This window comes from Petaurus breviceps, unplaced genomic scaffold (assembly GCF_028583685.1).
Source record: "Petaurus breviceps papuanus isolate PSGF00001 unplaced genomic scaffold, PetGlider_PUasm1.0 454, whole genome shotgun sequence".
NCBI classification, from domain to species: Eukaryota; Metazoa; Chordata; class Mammalia; order Diprotodontia; family Petauridae; genus Petaurus; species Petaurus breviceps.
Genome location: NW_027186342.1, coordinates 1,640,119 through 1,662,194, shown reverse-complemented (window position 1 = coordinate 1,662,194; position 22,076 = coordinate 1,640,119). Strand labels below are relative to the sequence as shown.

At 46.5% G+C, this 22,076-nt stretch overlaps 3 protein-coding genes across 8 annotated transcripts in view; all 3 read right to left on the bottom strand.

The window, feature by feature from the left end:
• MYG1 (MYG1 exonuclease) lies at positions 1 to 4,695 on the bottom strand. Its single transcript, XM_069101211.1, has 7 exons — positions 4,462 to 4,695; positions 4,209 to 4,321; positions 3,882 to 4,041; positions 1,474 to 1,626; positions 1,252 to 1,374; positions 853 to 1,034; positions 1 to 215 (listed from the first exon to the last, which is right to left on the bottom strand). The coding sequence occupies exons 1-7, from the start codon at positions 4,678 to 4,680 to the stop codon at positions 23 to 25; spliced, it is 1,143 nt and encodes a 380-aa protein (XP_068957312.1). The 5' UTR covers positions 4,681 to 4,695; the 3' UTR covers positions 1 to 22.
• Positions 4,696 to 5,007: 312 nt separating this feature from the next.
• Positions 5,008 to 16,294, bottom strand: PFDN5 (prefoldin subunit 5). Of its 2 annotated transcripts, XM_069101213.1 has the most exons (6): positions 16,082 to 16,284; positions 15,883 to 15,985; positions 15,360 to 15,391; positions 14,067 to 14,141; positions 13,856 to 13,961; positions 5,008 to 5,164 (listed from the first exon to the last, which is right to left on the bottom strand). In XM_069101213.1, the coding sequence occupies exons 1-6, from the start codon at positions 16,151 to 16,153 to the stop codon at positions 5,085 to 5,087; spliced, it is 468 nt and encodes a 155-aa protein (XP_068957314.1). In that variant the 5' UTR covers positions 16,154 to 16,284; the 3' UTR covers positions 5,008 to 5,084. The 2 variants fall into 2 exon arrangements, with proteins under 2 accessions (XP_068957314.1, XP_068957313.1); XM_069101212.1 differs by lacking the exons at positions 15,360 to 15,391; positions 15,883 to 15,985 and having other exon boundaries at positions 16,082 to 16,294.
• A 984-nt stretch (positions 16,295 to 17,278) lies between these two features.
• Positions 17,279 to 22,076, bottom strand: part of ESPL1 (extra spindle pole bodies like 1, separase) — a 71,880-nt gene continuing 67,082 nt past the window's right edge. For all 5 annotated transcript variants that reach the window (XM_069101197.1, XM_069101194.1, XM_069101195.1 and 2 more), the window contains 4 exons: positions 18,619 to 18,734; positions 18,366 to 18,449; positions 17,975 to 18,139; positions 17,279 to 17,615 (listed from right to left, as the gene is read on the bottom strand). In XM_069101197.1, the coding sequence (XP_068957298.1) occupies positions 17,414 to 17,615; positions 17,975 to 18,139; positions 18,366 to 18,449; positions 18,619 to 18,734 (567 nt within the window). In that variant the 3' untranslated portion in view covers positions 17,279 to 17,413. The remainder of the gene's footprint in view (positions 17,616 to 17,974; positions 18,140 to 18,365; positions 18,450 to 18,618; positions 18,735 to 22,076) is intronic.

Here is a 22,076-nt window from a genome sequence, read left to right as displayed (position 1 = left end):
TATAGTCACTGTACTGAGAATTTTATTGAGACTCAACAGAAGGCAGAGGTGTTAGGCGCTGGGCCAGAGTGGCACGGGCCATACTCAGGGCACCTTCTCTGGTGCGGTGCCCACCGATGAAGCCATTGGCATGAACAAAAATGCAGCCAGGGATCCCACTAATCTGGTCCAGAGCCTCATCCCGAAGACCCTGCCATTGCTCAGGTAGGGGCAGCCTGTAAACAAAGAAAGCACACTGGACGTGGAGTAGGGAGAACTTAAGAGACAAATGGCATACCCCAAAATGGAAGGATTGTGCTAGGAGGAACAGAACTGGAAACTGAGGCAGTGTCCATCAGCTGGGGCAATGGCTGAACAAGTATTATAAGAAATGATAATGGATACGGTTTCAGAGAAACCTAGGAAGACTTGCATGAAGCAAAGAAGTGAGCAGAAACAGGACAACAATTTATATACTAACAGCCCTGTAAAGCTTAAGAACCTTGAAAAAAGCAATAGCCAACTGTTATTCTGGGAGGCCAATGATGAGGCACACCACCCATCTCCTAGCAGATGTGGTGGACTCATGCAGAATGACTCATCCATTTTTGGACATGGTCAACATGGGAACTTATTTTGCTTGACTATATACATTTATTACAAGAGTTTAGTCTTGCTTTTTTTCAGTGGGGGTACGTGTGTAGAAACAGAAGAAAAATAAATGTTAGTTGAAAAAACTTAGCTAAACAAAACAAGGATAAAGGGCAATGAAGGGATATATAATGGGTTTGGAGGGCAACAAAGGGAGTTTTGGACCGTGGAACCTGAGCCTTGAAGGAGTGGGAAAGGGCCTGAGGGTCTGGGGGGCCTTACCTGTTCTCAAAGGAGTGAAGCTCTTTTGGTACACACTGTACCCGCCATTGTCCATTCTGGTCAGGGTAGAGCACGAATGCAATGGGCACTAAGGGGGTCAGCCCAGGCTCAAGGTCAAACAAATGGTCCTTCCAGGGGCAGCCACCTTGAGACAGCTCTATGATTTCTCCACTTGGGTCCACCTTTCCGAAGAAAGTGGGAGTTAGGGGTGGATTTAGACTTCATCCTCAGTAAACTGTCAGTAGTAACTATGTCTAATGGAATTGTAACCTCTCTCTAAAAAAACAACAAAAACTAAAAACTACCTGGGTTCCCATACTATCTCAAATGAGATAGGTAAAGGGCTCAGCACAGCGACCAATCCACACTAGGCAATTAAGTCTTTCTTCCCTTCCCTACCTGGAATCGGTTTGCCAGGGCTTGCTCCACAAGGGCCCGGGCAGGTAGCCAGCTGTGCTTATAGAAATCCAGTCTTTGTAGAAACTCCTCACGTACTAGCTCCATGGCACGTTGAAAGCCGGCCTGTGAAAGGGAGAAGAGTCAGCATTTGGTTCCTTAACTAGCCAGGAATGAATCACTTTCCTCTGACGCTCCTCACCTCTCCATATCCCTTCTTCCTACCTCTGTGTCCTGATCTGGCTGGTTCCAGGTGGGGTTAAGCCGGGCAACCCGAGCACTCAGAGTAGTGGTCAATGCATATCGAGGCTTTCCTCCCTCCCACTGGGAGATCCCATTGTCCATTGCATCTACCTCCTCCACAAAATATTCATACATCTGTTAGAAAGAACAGGGGTTTCAGGTCTCGGTTATTTAAGGAAGGAAACCAAGTCCCTCCTCAGTGTAATTTCAGGGAAGTGGCTTCAAGGGCACAACCACCCTTCATTTCAACAATTATGCCTGGTTAACAAATAAGAAACCTAGGGGCGGCCAGGTAGCACAGCGAGTAAGAGCACTGGCTCCAGTGTTGAGAAGACTTGGAGATCTAATCCCGGGCTCAGACACTTAGCACCCACCCAGAAACACCTGGCTGTGTAACCTTGAGCAAGTTGCTTAACCCCAATTGCTTAGGGGTGGCCAGGTGGCTCAGGGAGTAAGAGCACTGGCTCCAGTGTTGGGATGACCTGGATCAAATCCGGGCTCAGATACTCAGCACCACACCCAGAAATAATAACTGGCCGTGTAACCTTGAGCAAGTTACTTAAACCTGATTGCTTAAAAAATAAAAAAAAAATTAGAAACCTAGAGGTTCAGAGTTGGGTAGGTGACTTGCCCTAAACCACTGTTAAAGAGTGGTGGAGCTAGAATTATGCCCATTATCTTTCTGGAGGCCTCAGGCCTGAGGAGATGTGCTGGCTCAGAGTCAGGAAAAAGCCCTTCTCATGGCAGACTGGCCATTAGGTATTTTTTTTCTACCTTTTTTTTTTTTGGAGGGCAATTGGGGTTAAGTAACTTGCCCAAGGTTACATAGCTAGTTTTTTTTGTGTGTGTGGGTATTAAGTGTCTGAGGTCGGAACCGAACTCAGGTCCTCCTGACTCCAGGGCTGGCGCTTTACTCACTGTGCCACCTAGCCGCCCCCAAAAAATGGCCATTAGTTTTTAAGAAAAACTTTAAAAAATTTTTTGCACGGTGGAAGGCAAGGCAATTGGGGTTGTGACTTGCTCAAGGTCACACAGCTAATAAGTATGCCAAGTGTCGAAGGCCAAATTTGAACTCAGGTCTTCCTGACTTCAGGACCAGTGCAGTATTCACTGCCCCAGGCCAATACTTTCTTACCGGAGCTCTTATCAGCTGCCTGGGCCACACCTCTCTGGCAAAATGCCCTTAGGTAAAATGGAGAGAACACCTGCCCTACCTACTGCACACCCTAAAGAAGAAATAGATGCCCAAGTGCTTTGGAAAGTGCAAAACAAGGCTCAAATGTCTCACCACCATGAGTAACAGTGCTGCAACTCCTCTCCAAGTGAGAGATCTTTTAATTACCCCATTTGTCGAGAAAAGGCACTAGACCTGAAGCTAGAAAGCTTGGGACATGGTTCTAAAGTATGCATTGATTAGCAAATACAACTGCACTTTACATGGTGCTTATTTCTGATATGGAAGGAAATGTGGTATGGGTAACCCAGCACACTGGATGTTTCCAAAATGAGTTCACACATTGGGGGAGGGATGCAATATTCTTTTTGTCACAATAGATTTATCTTTCTTTTTTTTGGGGGGTGGCAATTGGGATTAAGTGACTTGTCCAAGGCCACATGGCTAGTTTTTGTGTTGTCTAAGGCCAAATTTGAACTCAGGTCCTCCTGACTCCAGAGCCACCTTATCTTTAAAAAAAAAAAGGTCACTTTTGTCTTTCTTACAATAGGACATCATTTCCATTTTACAGATAAAGAAAAGAATATTCATCAGTGAGGTGCCAGGCCCAGAATTTCTGGCTTCAGATCTAGTGTCCTTTTTCGCCAGATCATGTGGCCTGGTTCCTGTACTGGCCAAGGGTTTCTACATCCTCAAAACACTAAAATTTTAAAACATAAAAGCCATTCTTAGCTCGGGGCTGTACAAAAGCAGGTGGCAGGTTGGACTGACTCCTTACTGGGGCGGGTGATCTCAAGTTTCCTAAGGGTGCAGTAGCTGAGGAGTGTGTATTTGTATGGGTGGGGAAAACCAGACATCCACATCTGGAGAGATAGCCCTCCCTGTTTTTAAGATAGGCGCAGCTCATTTGTTACTTTCCCCAAAGGTCTTGAGATTTCTGGCCCAGTGCTCTTGCACCCACAATGGAGGAGTAGTAGGAATAATAATAAAAATAATACTGATGACCATAATGATAGTCATTTATGTTATCTTAATAAATAGCTTAAACGGGCACTAGGACTGTTAGAGACCCAGGACAGTGCTTTACACGCCACCTCATTTGATCCTCCAGACAACCCTGCGAGGCGGGCCATTCCTACCCACGCACGATCGTGCTCGGACGTGGAGGGCAGTAGACCTGGCTTGCCCGTGGGCGGGGCGTCCGAGGGGCTCCCACCTTGTCATAGAGAGTATCCACAACTAGGTCTTCTACAGTGGTGTTCAGCAGCTGGGCCAGGAGCCTCTGGCCAAAGTGCAGATAGACCAGTCCCGCGCTGCTCAGCTTGGTCCGCCACGGCTTCCCGGGCCGCAGGGAGCTCATGGACTCGGCGAAAGACCTGAGGAGGGGAGGGAAGGCAAGGAGGGCTCCGGGGGCAGCTCCGGGGGCGGCTCAGAGGGCAGCTCCGGGGGCGGGGCGGGGGCGGCTCCGGGGGCGGGGCGGGGGCGGCCGGGGCTGCGGGCGCCGGGGCGTGGCGGGGGGGCGGCCCCGGGGGCGGGCCCGAACCTCTGGTGGTGGTCGTAGCGGTGTCTCAGCGGGTCGTACTCGCCGCCCACATCTACCACCACGTCGCAGGTAGCTAGCAGCGCCGCGTCGCGGGTGCGTAGGATCTCCGCCTCCTGCGGGGACAGGGACAGAGGCAGGGGCGTGAGGCGCGTGCGCCCGCGGCCTCACCCCGGCCACGCGCGCGCGCGGAGAGTAGGGAGGGGAGCCCCGGCCCGCCCCCGGGGCCCCGCGCGGGGTCGGCCGGCCGCGGTACCCGATACTCGGGCAGCAGCTTCAGCAGCGCGCACGCCAGCGCCTCGTCGCAGTGGAAGGTGCCATTGTGAGTCCCGATGCGGGGCCGGGCAGGCGCCATGGGTTCGGCGCGGGGCCGCTTGGCGGACGGGGCGGGCTCGAGGCCCAGCCGGCGAGAGGCCCGCAGCGGCGTGGAGGGGAGCGTCAAGTAGACGATATTGCGGAGGAAGAGATGACCCATGCGGAACTCGAGGGGCGGGGGCCCCGAGAGAAGCCGGAAGAGCGCGTGCCACTTCCGCCCCGCAGCTGCTCCCAGGCGAGGTTCTGTGGAGCGCGGGAGTCGGGGACGGCCGCCGGCTTCCCCCTCCCCCCCCAACCCTAAGGAGCAGAAAGAGTGTGTATTTGTGTGGGCGGGGAAGATCGCCGCCGGCCCAAACGCGGGCACCGGGATAGTGCTGAGGCAAACTGCGCGGCCCCGGCGTCACTTCCGGGCCCTGGCGCCTTGACCTCGACCTTTCCCCCTTCCCCTCTCCCCGGGGTCAATGTGGGGTGAGAAAAGCAACGAGGATCCGGCTGGGCCCAGCGGGCACTTTTATTGCTTCTGTACACGTGCTCTCGGTCCCCCACCCCTCCCCCCCCACCCCTTCAGGCTTTGGCCGCGGCTGCCTGGGACGCCCCCAGCGCTGTGAGCTGCTGAATCTTCTGGCTCATCATCTCCATGATAGCTGCAGGGAGAGAGGGAGAGAAGCACAGGGGTCAGGGGTCAGATCGCAGGCCCGGGACCGCGGCGAGCTGGCAGACACGAAGGCTGGACAGCGCCTCCGTGCGCCTGGGCTAGGTCTGCCGAACGCCCGCCCACCCCGCTCTGCGTCTTCGGTCTCCAGCCCCAGCGAGCAACGAGCAACATGCCCGGGGAGTAGGCCGAAAGGGATTCTGAGGCCAAGTCCGGAAAGAGTCCCCGAAGGAGCCGGCCCGGGGGTGGGGGTGGGGGGGGAAGGGCGGGCTAAGAGCTTTAAGATGGGATCCTTGGCGCCTCCAGCACACAGGTGCACACCGGGAATGAGGCATGCCGACAGGCTGGATTAGGGGGTTCGGTAGACGCTCGCCCCTCCTCCTTCTGGTGAGCTGCCTGGCCGTAGGGCTGCCCCCTGCAGGCAGAGCCGCACCGGGCACAGGGGGATGCTGCCAGGACAGCCTCCCAGGGAGCACAAGCCTCACCTGGACCAGAATGACTAGAGGCTTGCTCCCAGGGAGAGGCACGCAGCCAAAAAGCACTTATTATTGTATAATAATTGTTATAAATCATGGCCTACTGTGTGCCAGGCACTGGGGATGCGAAGCAAAAAACGCCCATCCAGCCCCAAGGGAGACAACAGGCAAAACACTGGGCTCAAACAGGACAGACGGGGTGAGTGAGCCGATCAGCAGGGAGGACTAGGATTGGCTTCCTGGGGAAGAAGGGGCTGTAAGCCCGTGTTTGACAGAGACAGAGAATTACAATTCCTGGCCCCGCAGGCAAGAAGGCCCAGAACTGGCAACAGGATAAGGGAGCTGGGGATTCAAGAGCCCAGAACAGTGCCAAGCTTAACTGCCACCACCTGCGGTGCCAAGGCAATGGCCTGGGAGAGAAGGCAGGCTGGGGATGCAGGGCCTGGGAGTCACAGTGAGGAGAGAGCAAGCTTTGGAATGGCAAGCGCAGGGGAGGTGGGATGGTAACAGCTCATGATCACAAAGAAGATTTCAGAGGCATGCAAGGGGAACACCAAGTTATTGGATGTGAGTAAGCCAAGGAAATGAGAGGTTTGTGTGTTTAAGGGAGCATCAGTATGTATGATGATGTTTCCTAGAACTAGGACAGGAGTTGGGGAAAAAAGATGATGAGCCAGGCAGTGAGGTTGTTGAGGAAAGGAGGAATGTGTCCCAGAGGTCAGTAAACAACTGCCACTAGAATCTTGGTAAATGTGATCAAGTGAATGAAGCCCAAAGTAGGGAAAGTTACTAAGTAATGGAGTTAGAGCCTGAAGAATAAATGGGGGGAAGGAACACTGTAACACCCCCACTTCAACCAGGAATAGGAGACAAAGTCCACCCAGTACTGAAAATGTTTGCCAGGGAAAGGGTCATCAGGAGGGAGCCAGACCTCAGTAAGCAAAAGAAGATGGAAGAAGTGGGAAAGGCAAGGTTTAAGATGAAAGCCAATGTGTTACTCATGGAGCAGATATCCAGAGAGCAGGGTAAGAGGGTGGTAGCTTTAGAGAGTGACACAGTGACTACCAGGGTACAAGCAACCTTCAGGTCAGAAGAGCCCAGACACCCTGAAGTTCCTAACCCTCCATCCTAATCCTAAGATGCCAGAGAGAGCCTCGAGTAAGAACTCTGAACTTCAAAGATCCACAGGGACTTAACTCTTTGAGGTGGAGGAGAGCATGGGAACTCAAGTAAACCAGGGCAAGACCAAGCAGGGCCAAATACACCACCCAAAAGTGCAACAGGAGTAGAGACTGGATCTTGTTCAAAGCCCAAAATCAGAAACTGAGAAAGAGGTAAACCTTACCCAAGTAAAGTGGGACCCCTGAAAACTGAGACAGAACAAAGAAATCAGTTATTTCATGTGACAGCTAGAAAAAAAGTTAATTTAGATAAACCTCACAAAAATCTTAAGATAGTTAAAAACAAACAAAAAAAATTGGTCCAATTAAAGAGAGAATTCAAGAATTATTGGACTCCCTGAAAAACTATGATAAAAAAAAAGACTGAAGGGGCGGCCAGGTGGCGCAGTGAGTAAGAGCGCCGGCCTCGGCATAGGGAGACCCAGGATTGGTTGCAGCCTCAGATACTTGGCACCCACACAAAATAACTGCCCGTGTAACCTTGAGCAAGTTACTTAACCCCAATTGCTTTAAAAAAAAAAAGACTGGACATAGTACTTTAAAAAATCATAAATGAAAATTGCCCAGATCTATTAAAACAAAAGAACAAAGTAAAGACAGAAAGAATCTACCAATCTCACCTCTCTCCTCCTGAAAGGCGTCTCAAAAAGAAAAATATCAAGAATTTGATACCCAACATTCAGAACTCCCACATCAAAGAAGGAATCTTACAAGAACCTTGAAATAGTTCAAGCATCAAGAACTACTGGCAAGACAATACAAGACCTGGCAGCTTTTACTAAAAAATGAGAGATTGTGGACTATATTCCAAGAAGCAAAAGAGACAGATTTACAAGCAACGATAACTTTCCCTGCAAAGATGAATATAATCTACAGAGGAAAAAAATAGTTAATGGAAGAGAGGACTTCCAAGAATTTCTAATGAAAAGACTAGAGCTGAGTAGGAACTTTGAAATACTAACACAAGAGAGGCCAGAGAAACCTAGAAAGGTACATTTATTTCAGCAATTGGAGGGGAAACTCTATAATGTGATAATATGCTAATGGGGGAGAAAAAAACAAATGCCTCTTGAAAACCTGGATATATTTGAACAGTACTGAGAGAGTTCATTATGAAAAAGAGGTCCTGTAGGTGGAATGGCTATTATTAAGGGTTTTCAGAGGACAAAGAGAAGGCAAGGAGAACATAGCACGTGTGAACAGACAAGCTGAAGTGAGTCCAACAAGAGCTACTTTTATGCAGACGGCAACATTGTAAAGACGAACAACTTTGAAAGACAACAACTTGGATCAGTGCAATGACCAACCATGTCTGTAGAGGCACAAGTACAGACACTCACACACACACACATTCTCAAACATGGTCATTCCGTGAATTCTTTTTGCTTGACTGTGCTTATTCTTTTTTTTTTGTTTTTTTTTTTGGGGGGGGGCAATTGGGGTTAAGTGACTTGCCCAAGTTCATACGGCTAGTTTTTGTGTTGTGTCTGAATCCAGATTTGAACTCAGGTCCTCCCTACTTCAGGGCCAATGCTCTATTCACTTCACCACCTAGCCATCCCCAAACTGTGCTTATTCTTAAAAGACTGTTCTGCTATGTTATAAAAATGTGCTTTTTTGGTGTTTAAGTTCAAAATAATTTTTTTTAAATAAAAATGACTAAAGATGCTAGGTTTATCAAATTAGGACCTATTTTTGGACAAAGGACTATACCAAGTGTCTTTTAATTCTGGCAACAAAAGTGACCTCTCTGTGTTCCAAATTAATTAGGATGAAAGCAATAAGAGCTTTGATAAATATGTTCATTCTTGTGCCTAGCCTCTGAGATTACCTTTCCCTGTATAGAACCTGAATGTGTAATTCTTTGCATGTTATCTCCCCCATTAGAAAGTACCAACATGTTTTTGCCTTCTTTGTATCCCAGGACTTAGCTTAGTGCCTGCATATAGTAACCACTTAATAAATACTTGTTGACTTATAAGAATAAAGGAGTAAGTGCTAGTGAGCACTGAATATCACAGAAATGGGAATTACAGCTTGAGAGAAAATTAATACTTAGCATATTACCCATGCCTTTGCCCCACTTAATATGGCTGCCAATCAATCCATCAGTCAGTCCCTATGAGCCAATTATTACTAGGCACTGGGAATGCAAATAACAAGACAGTTCATGCATTCAAGCAGCTGGGGGAACATAACATGTTTAAAGATGGGTAAATATGGGATATGTACAAAATGAATACAAAATGATTGGGGGATGACAATAACAACTGGGAAAACCAGGAGAGGCCCAGAGTATTCTAGTCGGGGAAGACAAGGACAGCCTTGACAAAGTCACGGAGATGGAAGATGGAATGGCTTTTACAAGGAAAAGCAAGTAGTTCGATTTGCTCAGAATCTGTATATTAGGGAAAGCAAAGTGTCATATGCCTGGAAAGACAGGCTAGAGCCAGTTTGTGAAGGGCTTTAAAAGTCAATCAGAAGAGTCAGAGTAGCCACTGAAGCTTCTTGAACAGGGCAGTCATGTGGTCAGACCTACATTTTAGGAATATCAGTCTGACAGCTATGTAGAGGTTGGACTGGAGAAGAGAAAGACTTGAGGCAGGGTCAGAAAGAATTAAACTCTGCATACCCTCTGACCCAATGATACTGCTACTATGTCTATACTCGAAAGAGATCCAAGAAAGAGGAAAAGGACCTCTACATGCAAAAATGGTAGTAGTTCTTTTTGTGGTGGCAAAGAATGGGAAACTGAGGGGATGCCCATCAACTGGAGAACAAGTTAAGAATATGATGGTATACTATTGTGCTATTAAGAAATGATGAAGAGGATGGTTTCAGGAAAACCTGGGAAGACTTGTGTGAACTAACGCACAGTGAAGTGAGCAGAATCAATAGAACAATATATACACTAACGACCATATTGCAAAGATAATCAACTTTGAGAGACTTATTCATTCTGATCCCAACACAATGACCAACCATATATCCAAAGGATTCATGATAAAATATGCTATCCACCTCCAGATAGAGCACTGATCCTCAATGCCCAGTGAAGCTGCTTTTCTTCCTTCCTGATATGACTAATTCTAGAATTTGTTTTGCATGATTACACATTTGTTATGGCTATTTTATTTTTCATGTCTTCTCAATGGGTAGGGAGGTGAAAGAAGGTGGGAAAGAATTCAGAGCTGAAAATAACATAAAACTGAATTTAAAAAGAAAAAGATTTGAGGCAGGAGGACCAATTAGAAGGCTTCTGTAATAGTTTTCATAAAAGTTAATGAAAGCCTGAAACACGGTGGTTTGTAGCTTCAGAAAGTGAAATATAAGAAAGATATTGATAAGTAGTATCAATAAGACCTGGCAGCTGATTAACTAAGAGTGCAGAGTCAAGGATCAATCAACCAACAAGCATTTTTTTTTTGGTTTCCTTTTTTGGAGGGGGGAAGGTAGGGCAATTGGGTTTAAGTGACTTGCCCAAGGTCACATGGCTAGTTTTGTGTTAAATGTCTGAGGCTGGATTTGAACTCAGGTCCTCCCGACTCCAGTGGTAGTGCTCTATTCACTGCACCACCTAGCCGCCCCTTAACAGACATTTATTAAGACTCTACTATGTGCCATGGAAAATGACTTCAGGATAGTAATTGCCTTCAAGAGAGAAGCAGAGGCAAATTTAGGAAAAAAGATAATAAGTTCTGGTTTTGGACATGTTGAGTTTGAGATGCCTATGTGACAGGTACATGGAGATGTTCAGCTTTGTAGGACAGTTGCAGGGGTGCAGAACTGGAGCTCAGGAAAGAGTTGATGGCTGGATATATAGTTTGGAGAATTGTCTGCACAAAGATATTTCTAAATTCATGGGAGGTGATGAAATTACTACAATAGTAGAGGGAGAAAGAGAAAAAGGCCCAAGAGAGAATCCTTTGACATACCTATGAAGGCAATTATAGCAGTTCCAAACTGAGCTATTCAAACAAACTGCTGATTTTGAAAAATGGGAATAGATCCAAATAAAGATAATGTTTCAGTTGTCACCATTTCTTAGAGAAGTTTAACTGATGTAACATAGCCCCCATAAGGAAAAGGCCAAAGTGAGCCTTGAAACTACCTCAGCGAGACATGGGAGCTAAGGGTAATACCAAGTTTATTTTCAACAGCTACATACACAGGGTAATAGAAGATTATGAAGCATTCATCCCTCATAAAAAAAAAAAGCAGTAGAAAGGAAACAAGCCTGTAGGCAGTTTATTTTAAGAATGATTATAATTACTGTATGATTATAATGACCAGAAAACTTAGTCTTGGAGAAAAGTTGAGAAAATGCACAACCCAACCCCTTCTTTGCAGAGGTAAGAGAATATGGGTGTAGAATATTACAAACACTGTCAGAGTCAGATGCACTTCAAATGAAGTCAAAAAGAGTGGTTGGACATGACCAAATGTATATACAGAACAAATCTTTGCTGAGATGACAAAGTATTAAAGATATTCACTGATAAATTTTCAAGATATCTTAAAAGAACAGGAAATTCCAAAAGAATAAAAAAGATCACAAATAACTTTACCAAAACACTTCTATAATATATTTATGAAAATGATTTTCCACAAATTGAAGGTAGTCTTGATGAAAACATGAGAAAGGAAAAAGCATTCAAAGATTATTTTTTATAGTAAACCCAACTCTTCAGTCACACAGACAGAAAGATATAGAAACATAAGATTTTTTTTTTTTAAAGCAATTGGGGTTAAGTACCTTGCTCAAGGTTACATGACCAGGTGTTTCTGGGTGTGGTGCTAAGTATCTGAGCCCAGACTTGATCCCCAGGTCATCCCGATACTGGAGCTAGTACTCTTAATTGCTGAGCCACCTGGTCGCTCCTAAGCAACTGGGGTTAAGTAACTTGCTCAAGGTTACATGGCCAGGTGTTTCTGGGTGGGTGCTAAGTGTCTGAGCCCTGGATTCCATCCCCAGGTCATCCCAACACTGGAGCCTGTGCTCTTACTCACTGTGCTACCTGGCCGCCCCCAAACATAAGATCTTGCTGTGCTAATTTTTCTTGATTACAAGCATGAATTTGAAACAAAAATAATTGTAAACTAAATAAGTGCAACTGGATGGGAAATATCTGAACAAACATGGTAATTGACTGGATGTAATCTAGGTGGCCCTGTGGACGTAGTGCTGTGCTTGGAATCAAGAAGACCCGAGTTCAAATCCAGCTTCAGACACTCACTACCTGTGTTACCCCAGGCAAGTCACTTCACCTGTCTGCCTCAGTTTCCTCATATGTAAAATGAGAACAATAGCACCTGCCTCCAAGAATTGTTGTAAGGATCAAATAATAATTATAATGTCCTTGGCACAGTGCCTGGCACATACATAGTAGGTACTGTGTAAATATTAGCAATTATTATTAATGTAATTAATTCCACCATAAGAATCAATGACTATATATAGAATTCAGATATGAATGAATTATGAATATACAGCAAAACAAAGTTAACATGTTAACATAAAGGAAGAAAAAGATTAAAATACATTAGAATTCAATTCAGTGATCAGTCCTGACTCTAGAGAATTGATGCTGAAAGATAATTCTCTTTCAGTAGAGGGGCAGTGGATTACAGGTAGAGAAAAAAAAACAGATATGGTCAATGTGACAGTCTATTTTTCCTAAGTTTAATACTTCCTTTACAAAGGAAGGGTCTACTGAGAAAGTGGAAAATGACAGTAATATAAAAAAGACCAAAATATTTTCCAAAATGCATCTGACACAGTAGAAAAAAATGCAGCTTTCAAAGTTCTGTTTCTCAAAATCTTACAAAAGCCAATGCTCAAAACTAGTTTTACATGTAATTGGGAAAAATAAAATACTATTAAGTGGGTGGAAAAAGTTCTGTTCCAAAAAGATGTCTCAATGCCTACACTAAAATTATACACGATTCTATGACAGATCAGTCATGGACATACCTTTATTAAAAGTCCTCTCAATAAAGGCATCAAGTGAGGCATAAGAGATCTGCTCACCAAAGGTTGGCCAGTGTCAAAATGCAATTACCTAGAGGCTCTCCAGAGGGTCCCATTTATAGAAGACATTGGATTGAAGGCACTGAACCCCAGAATGCAAAAATAATGATCTTTAATGACAACAAAAAGAAAAGCACCCAAAAGAGATAATAAGTCTTGCAATCCACTCAGGAGAAAGCAAGTGGATGAAGAATGAATATTGTCTGAATTATTACATGCAGTTGCAGAAAGCAAGAAAACCCATTGAGTTAGTCTCTCACTACATATTTATCTCACAAAGGCACTGTAGACAGCCCAAATGAGCTGGGTCCTGAAATGAATGGGAAGTTGAAGACTGGGTTGAATTATACTGGGGAAGCTGAACAGTACTTTCTGTAATTCCAAACTGCTTCCCTGCCACAAAAGCCCTTCTTTTTATTGACAATAGTTTCCAGATGATGCTATGTATGTGAATCAGGAAATTCTACAATCTCAAAAGAATCAACATTCAAATGACCCAAAGTGCAGTGAAAGGATGCATGGTAGGCAAAAGTAGAGTGTGGCATATTACCAATGAAGTCTTTAGAGTAAGAAGTTGTATAACAGATGGACACAGACTGTTACACTGGCACCCTGGAAATACTAAAAGGGCCAAGGGAATGCTTCCAACCCAGTGGGCAGATCAGCTATGGAGAAACGGAGAAAAACAAAGACAAGAACTGCATGTGATCATGGAATATGGATGGGTTGTAATTTGTATCATGGAGGCAGCATCCACATTGATGATGTCACGGATCTTTTGAGGTATGTATGTTTTTTATCCTCCACTAAACTGGGATAATGCTCAGAGCAGATACATCTCTGCTCACAGAAGGATATTTGATATGTGGTAGTTGCCCAGTCAAGCACATATGACATCCAGAGAAACACAAAGGCAATGGGAAGATGGGAAGCCAGTGATATGCCTAGAATCAAACAAAAAGTAAGTTCACTTGTCCTATAACCCATGGGCTCACCCTGCTTCATGGCATGCTTCTCCTGCAGAGCTGGCTGAATTTTCTCCATCTGCTTAGTAAGGAAGTCAATTTTCCTCTTGAAGAAATCTTTAGCATCATCTGCTGACTGCCAAAGGAGAAGAAGTTAATGACCCTTGTGGGTTCTCAGAGAGAGATATCCCACTGTCCTGTTAATGATGCTATCACCCACCCCCTCCTCTCACCAACTTACCTTCTCCACATAGTAGCCAGTTCCTACGTCAATGAGAACATGCTCCACATCATGTAGCTTCCCAGGTACATACATCTGAGGGGTGAGGATTAAGGAAAGGGCTAGCCCAATCTGGGACACCTTCACTTCCCCTCTCAAAAGCCATGAAACACATGATGGTAAGCCAGGGGTTCTGAAGCTAGAGTTGTGAACTTAGCACAGAGTGAAATGGATAGTTGAAGAGAAAGATCAAGGGGTTCTCTGTGAACAGAAAGCCCTAAGAAGGTACCTGATCACTGAAAATTCCAACCCCACCTTCTCACAATCAAAACCAAATCCATTTCGCTTCTTGAAATGTTAACTTCCATTAGCACACACAAATTAATAAAGGATAACTTTCCACAAGCCTATTAAATATGTAGGCAGTGGATAAGTAGCACAGTGGACAGAGGACCAGTTCAAATTCAGCCTTAGACACTAGCTCTGTGTCCCTAGGCAAGTCACATAACCCTGTTTGCCTCAGTTCCATCATCTTTAAAATAAGCTGGAGAAGAAATGGCAAACCACTTTAGTACCTTTGCCAAAAAAATGTCAAATGGGGTCACAAAGAGTCAGACACAACTGAACAATATCATCAAATATAAAACCTAGGTTTAATTTCCCAACTCAGCTTGATTTACATATTTTTGTCTATGAAGTCATTAAATGTCTATTAGTCAACTATTTATCTTCCATCTGTTGTTATTCCTGTTGTATTGTTTAAGGAAGTCTATTAGGCCACAGACAGGAATTTTTCTCTATTACCTGACTTATACAGTGCCTAGAAGAGCCTATTGAAGTGTAGTGACATAAGATGAAGGGAAAATTAACCTCAAATTGTGCAGTAATACACACAATGTCTTCTTCCCTCCCTCAACTCTATTTCTAGGTAACTTGTATGCAGTTTACTAATTATTTTGTTTTCCTAATAAGCTGCTAAGAGACAAGGATATTGCTTGATCTCTGCTCTACCAATCCTGTGGCAGACAGAATGTTGCCTTATACTCAATCTGGTTCATGGACCCCAGTACTCAAAGGGCCTGGATAAATTTGAATCAGAGACTTGGAATTAACTCTTTCCCTTTCCACTGGCCACCAGAACTTAAAAATCTTAAACAGGGCTCAGGTTAGATGACAGCGGATAACTGAGGAACATCCTCTGGCACCATGTGAGGGAGGTATTTTCTCAATCAAGTACGGAAAGGACTTTGATGAAGGAACCAAAACCGTTTTCTAGATGGGAAGGAAAACGGCAGTCCCCAGTGGGAAGGATACAGAACTGGTCAATGGGACGAGTAATTCTTTCCCTGTGAAGGTAACAGAGATAAACATCTGGGGAAGGAAGGCAGTGAGGACTACAGACAAGACACTAAAAAGAAACCCAACCAGGAGTTTTTCCAGGCTGGACCTATTCAATCTGATAACAAAGACTTGAGATGGTAGCAAAAAAAGAATGAAGGGGGAGATTCTGACATTTTACCTTATAAGTCAAAATGTAAAAGAAATCGAAGGCCTTTAGTGTGAGGCGGAAGGGGGGCACAGAATAATTTCTCAATAGCTACTTCTCAAATTCAGGGTGATGGGTTAACAATGAAAAACTCCATCCACCTCCTAGCCTTCTCTGTCAGACCCTCTCATCCCTCCTTCTCTCCCCTCCCCCGCCCCCCCCCCCCCTCCCTCCCCCCCCCCCCCCCCCCCCCCCCCCCCCCCCCCCCCCCCCCTCCCCTCCCCCCTCCCCGCTGCCGTTCCTCCTCCCATCCCCCACCCCAGGCTGCCCTCTCCCCTCCTCCCCCCATACCCTCGTTGCTCCGGTTCAGCACGTTCAGACACTCCTTGGCCTCCACATATTTGGTCTGTACAACCTTGAGCTGAGCGATGGATGAGGAGAGAAACTCCACCTCCTGTAAGGGGCGCGAGGGGAGGGAAACAAGAGTGAGGAGGGCGCCGGCGGGATGGGCGGGGGTCTGGGGCCGCAGGCGCCCCGGGCCCGGCCTCACCTGGTCCAGCTGGTTCTTGAGCAGCTCCAGCTGCGGCAGCGACAGCTCCGTGATGTTCACCGACTGCGCCATGTTGGGAGCTGAGTAAGGGCGGGGCACGCCGGACGTGGGAAGCGCTCTAGCCGCCCGGGGCGCGTCTCTATGGCGCGGGAGGCGCCCGCGCCGCCGGCCCTCTCTATGATCCTCGGCCGCCGGCCGCCAGCCAGCCCCTAACCCCAGGGTGGACCCGGCGCTCCCCAGCCGCGCTGTGTCCGGCCCGGCGGTTGGTAAAGAGGAAGGGCCGGGCCGGGGACGTAGGAGGCCGAGGGGCCGCCCCGCCCCGCCCGCAGGTTACAGTGTATCCAGCTGTTGCCTTGCACCGCGAGAAATAGAAATAGTGTCAATGTTGTGTCTAGGTCGTGTTGGCTGCGCCGCGCGCGGGTGCCCCGAGCTCCCCCAGGAGGGGACCATCGCACTTGGCGTTTTGTAGCCCGAGGCGGTCGTGAGGCCGGATGGCTACAAGTGGCTGGCAGCCTGGGTTCGAGCGCTGCCGCGCCACGTGCTGGCTGTATCCTAAGGGTCCAGTCAGTTTCTTAGCCCTACTCCAGGTGGCAGATTTTCTTAAAGGATTTCCTCCCCAGGGAGTCACCCCTACTGGCGATGGCACAGAACCGGTCTATTCCCTAGCCGCAGTGCCTGGCACACCTGGAGGCCCTTACTACTTGTTGACCGAATGCACTTTGTATTACATAATTTAGAAGGAAAAGGTTACTATTCCTTCTTGCTGCCTCCTGGCCCACCCACATGGCAGACAACCTTGTCTTAGGAAAATCTCAGAGGCAGAGAAAGAGCGGGGGCAAGGCAAAGCTCTTTCAAACGCCCCAGTGCACAGCCCGGCTTTCCCCTTCTCCCCCCACTCCCAACCTTGGGCAGGTTTCCCCTCCACTCCTTCCCAGAAACATTTCCTCGAGAGTTAGGCCTTTTTAGTCTCCAATGCCCCCACCGCTGCTCCACATTCAGTACCCCTCACTTTCTCTACCTTAAATACCGGCCTTTAAGTGAAATAGAAATAGGCACAAGGCAAGGTAACCCACAGGTCATGGAAATTTACAGTACAAATCACAGGCTTCATTGAAACATCAACAAAAGAGGTTTAAGAGGAAGGGCAGAGATGTATTTTTTTTAGCAATCTCTTCAAACAAACCAGACACAACAAAATTTAAGTAATAACTTTATTGCAGTGAGTAAAAACATACTGAAAAAAATCATTTAAATATTGGGGGGATTTCAGAAGTAGGGGGGTTGAACTAAGAAACCAGAGGCAAGGACCATGAGGAGCCCTTTTTCTAGGTATCACTGAAGGGAGACAGGTAAGCCATAGGCTACTGGGGCAGCACCAATGAGGTATTTGAGTCTGGGAGCCTGCCGTGCCTGGATGATATAGGAGAGGAGGGGAGCCCCGGATCCAGCCTCCAGCCAGCCCTGCAGCAGCGCTTCTGTGTAACGGTCTATTTCTCTGTCTGTCACATCCCACAGGTTCCCCAAGAACAGGGGGCTAGGAGAACAGAGAAAAGAGGTTAAGAAGAGGCCTGGGATAGGTTTATAGATAAAAGGGCTAAGGGGAAAAAAAACCCCAAAGCCCATTTACCAGTTCATTTTGGGACAGAGTTGGAGCAAAGGCAAAGGTGGACCATAGAAGAGCTCTGGGTATGGAGGTAATGAAGAAAAGGAAAGAATCAGCTCAGAATTCAAGGCTGAAGTGTGAGAGAAAGAGAAAGCTAGAGAGAGCCAGAAAATGCTGGAGTAAGCCAGCTTGGGGGTGGGTGGGATACAGAAAGCTAGAGGGAAGAGGGAGGGAGCTTGGGGGAAGAGTTCTCTATTTCTCCAGAACTGGTCCTCCGGGTCAAGACTCACCAGCCTGCAATGATGTACTTGAGAACAATGCCAACCCCTTCCAGGTTCCCGTGCACAGCCAGGGCAGCACTGCTACACCCAAACAGCAAGGCCACTGCTCGGCAGCTGAGTCGCTGGATTGCCTGCCCATCCAGGAAGGAGGCGCCAGCCCCATGTCCTGCATAACTGATGCAGAAGGGGGATGAGCTAGAGCCCGTGACTCAGTTTCTCTAACTTAACATACCCTTTCTTTTCATCTTACTGTCCTACATCACCAACCATTCCTTTCCTCAGCAAATAAGAGTCTGCAGCCTCAGCTTTCTCGAGGTCCCCACAAGAAAGGGCAGCAGGACCTAGATGACCACATTCTTGTCCCTTTGGGGCTGTATCCTCTTTCCACCCCAATACTCACATGTACAGATCATGCTCTGTCAAAGCTGCCTGGATCTGTTCTTGACTTGGGGCCTCACCAACCAGCCCCTTCCAGCCAGCCTCACTGTGGAGTAGAACAAAATAGAAGAAAGTGCAGTGAAAAAACAAACAAGAAAAAAAAGCCTAAAGGAAATATTAGAGAGATAAGTGACATCAGAGAACCCCTCCTCCGGCCCCTCTTCCCCCAGTTAGGTGTCTCAGTGTAGATGTTCCTCTCTCTCTGCCCAGCCCACCTGCAGAAGCGAGCTCGGAAGCGCTCCTCAGTATTTCCCAGATTATTCTGTGGGTTCAAGATGTAGAAGGTGCTTTGTGGATTCACTCCCCGGTTCCACACTGATGACGCCTGGGTCTGCATCAATTAAGATAAATGTTCATTATCCCCTAACCCGACAGAGTTGGCACCTTGATGTCTTAAGCCTTTATTCTATTACTTGCCACAATGCTGTTAGGCAGATACTAGAGATATTATCTCTATTTTATATATGGGATCAAGTCCTAATATGAGAATGATCTTTATTCAACTGACATCCTTCAACTAGGTGCTGCCAAGAAGTGTTAAGGGTCATTTGTGACAGCAGGGGGTAGCAGAGGCCTTGACTGGGGCCAGCCACTGAAGAAAACACTCTTAGTTGGGATAAAAGAAACAGACAGGGTAGACTAGGTAGGAGCATAGAGAAGAAATTCAGAAAGAATGAGAGAATGGATTACCAAAATAATGAAGTCAGCAAGGGCTAGGAAAAAAAAATCTCAGGAATAAGCAAAGAGGTCTAAAACTAGGGTAGGCAGGCAGTTATGGGTACCAGGGTTAGGGGAAATGGAAAGCTGGGAATGTAGTTTCAAAGGCTTGGGAGCTGGAATCAAGGGAGACAGATGGATGTTCATCTAGTCAGAGGCAAATCCAGACCTGGCCAATACGGCGACCTTTTCACAACCTTTCATGCACCTCATGACTCTATGTCCTTGAATTTTTTTTTTTATTAAGCAACTGGGGTTAAGTAACTTGCTCAAGGTTACACGGCCAGTTATTTCTGGGTGTGGTGCTGAGTATCTGAGCCTGGATTCAATCCCCCAGGTCATCCTGACACTGGGGCCGGTGCTCTTACTCACTGAGCCACCTGGCTGCCCCTAAGCAATTGGGGTTAAGTAATTTGCTGAAGGTTACAAGGCCAGGTGTTTCTGGGTGGGTGCTAAGTGTCTGAGCCCAAATTCGATCCCCCAGGTCATCCCGACTCTGGGGCCGGTGCTCTTACTTGTTGTGCTACCTGGCTGCCCCGCTGTCCTTGAATTCTTAAAAGGATACTTCCCTGCTGGCTCACACCTGCCCCATCACACGATTTTGAGCACTGGGACTTGTTTAAGTGTTCATACCACAGCCAAACAACTAGTAAACAGAGCTGAAAGCTAAGTCTCTGACCCACTCCTCTTGGGGAGAGTCAGGGCAGCAAAGGGAGCCAGGCCCAGACCCAGACCATAAAGTCTTCTTCCTTCTCAAAGAGCATCTTTTTTTTGGGGGGGGGGGGGAGGAAGGGGAGGACACGAGGAGAAATGTTGGACAGGGCTGATAGAGGACAAGGGTAGATGTGAAATAAGGGAGGTAGTCAATGGATTGGAGATAATGATCTGAACTTGAGGAAAGGCTTTAGTTTAGCTGTCTTCCAGTTTCCAGGAGTCCTATCCCTGAATGGAGGTAGAACTGTGACTTTCCACCCAGAGGAACTTCCTAGAATATTAACTGGCATGTTTATAAATTAATCTTGGCTCAATGAAACTTGATTTAAAGTCAACCTAGGTTGACTAAAGGAACGAAGAAATAATGGTGAAAAGGACTGTATTTGGAATAGGATGAAGTGTTCTGGGCAGAAAAGTGAACATAACTAAAAGTTACAACAAACTAATTCAGGGATAAAGAAACTCAAATATCCTGGAGGTAAGAGATGGGGCAGCACAAACATTATCCTAAAATCTGGGTAGTGCCTTTGTTTTGTCAGTCCGAGGGCAGACACTGCATTTCAGAAGTAGAGGAGATTTGTGGGAAGTACAAGGACGAAGTCACTGTGGGATGGAAAAAGCTCACAAGCCTAAGCATTGAAGGACATGCAGAACTGCAGCTGTCAAGGCCTTCTAGCTTGAAGCATGGCAAGGGCACAAATCTGATTTGTCACAACAGCATTGTTTTAGTTTTTGGAGGGGGGAAGGCAGGGCAATTGGGGTTAAGTGACTTAACCAAGGTCACACGGCTGGCTAGTTATGTGTTAGAAAGGGACAAATTTTTTTTTTAAGCAATTGGAATTAAGTAACTTGCCCAAGGTTACACAGCCAGTTTTTTTGTGTGGGTGTCAAGTATCTTAGGCCGGAATCGATCCCTGGTCCTCCCGACTCCGGGGCCAGTCACTGTGCCACCTAGCTGCCCTGAAAGGGACAAATTCTAAAGGAGGGCTGAGCAGCTATAAAGTTTTCAAGGTGTAATCACCTGTTCTGCAGGCAGTTCCTAGAATTCTGGTTGGTGAGACACAACAGTGGCCACATGATTCTGGCAACTGGAGATACTGATTTTAAAGCATGGAAACCACCAAACAAATGCCTAATTTATGAACTACGTGCAGATGTTCCAGACCTCAGTAACTGGTCTAAACAATTTTGGAGCATGTTACTTGGCCCCTTCTAAATAGAATAGTGCCACCATGATTATGGCTGTGATGGTCAGAAGCTATTCCCCACTCTCCATGTTGTATGATACTGTTTAGGTGTTTTTAAAAAATTCTGCAAATGCTCAACCGACAGGAGGGGATTCAAACTGCTGCACTAAAAGATTATTGTGATCTAGGTAGGTAAGATGGGGCAGAAGTAAACTGGTATTTAGATAAGTAAACTGTGTTCTTGGGTTCAGGCAGAAGAGATGACTTCTGCATTCCCCAATTGATAAATGGTCAAAGGATATGAACAGGCAGTTTTCAGAGAAAGAAATTAAAGATATCTATAAGCACATGAAGAAATGCTCTAAATCACTACTGATTAGAGAAATGCAAATCAAAACAACTCTGAGGTACCACATCTCACCAGTCAGATTGGCTAAGATGACAAAACAGGAAAATGACAAATGCTGGAGTGGATGTGGGCAAATTGGAACACTAATGCATTGTAGGTGGAGTTGTGAACTGATCCAGCCTTTCTGGAGAGCAATTTGGAATTATGCCCAAAGGGCTATAAATAATTTCATATCCTTTGACCCAGCAATACCACTCTTAGGGTTATATCCCAAAGAGATCATAGAAGTGGGAGAAAGACCCATATGTACAAAAATGTTTATAGCAGCTCTTTTTGTGGTGGCAAAGAACTGGAAATTAAGGGGGTGCCCATCAATTGTGGAATGGCTGAACAAGTTGTGGTATATGCATATTATGGAATACTATTGTGCTATAAGAAACGAGGAGCAGAGACGCGGCACAGCTGGCAGAGGCAGGCCCGGAAGGGGCCTGATCAACTTGGAGGGCAAGTCTTCCCACCAACCACAAGGTCCACTACCAGGCCTATCACCAAAGGGCTGGGACTGAAAAGAGCAAGGTAAGAAGCGAATACAGGGGCCCCTGTCCTGGACAGCAAACACTCCTGGGGCTACCACTTCATAGCCCAGAAATTTTTTTTAAAAGCCCCTTTCAGGACCTCCAAAGACTAGGATGACAGAGTGAACCTC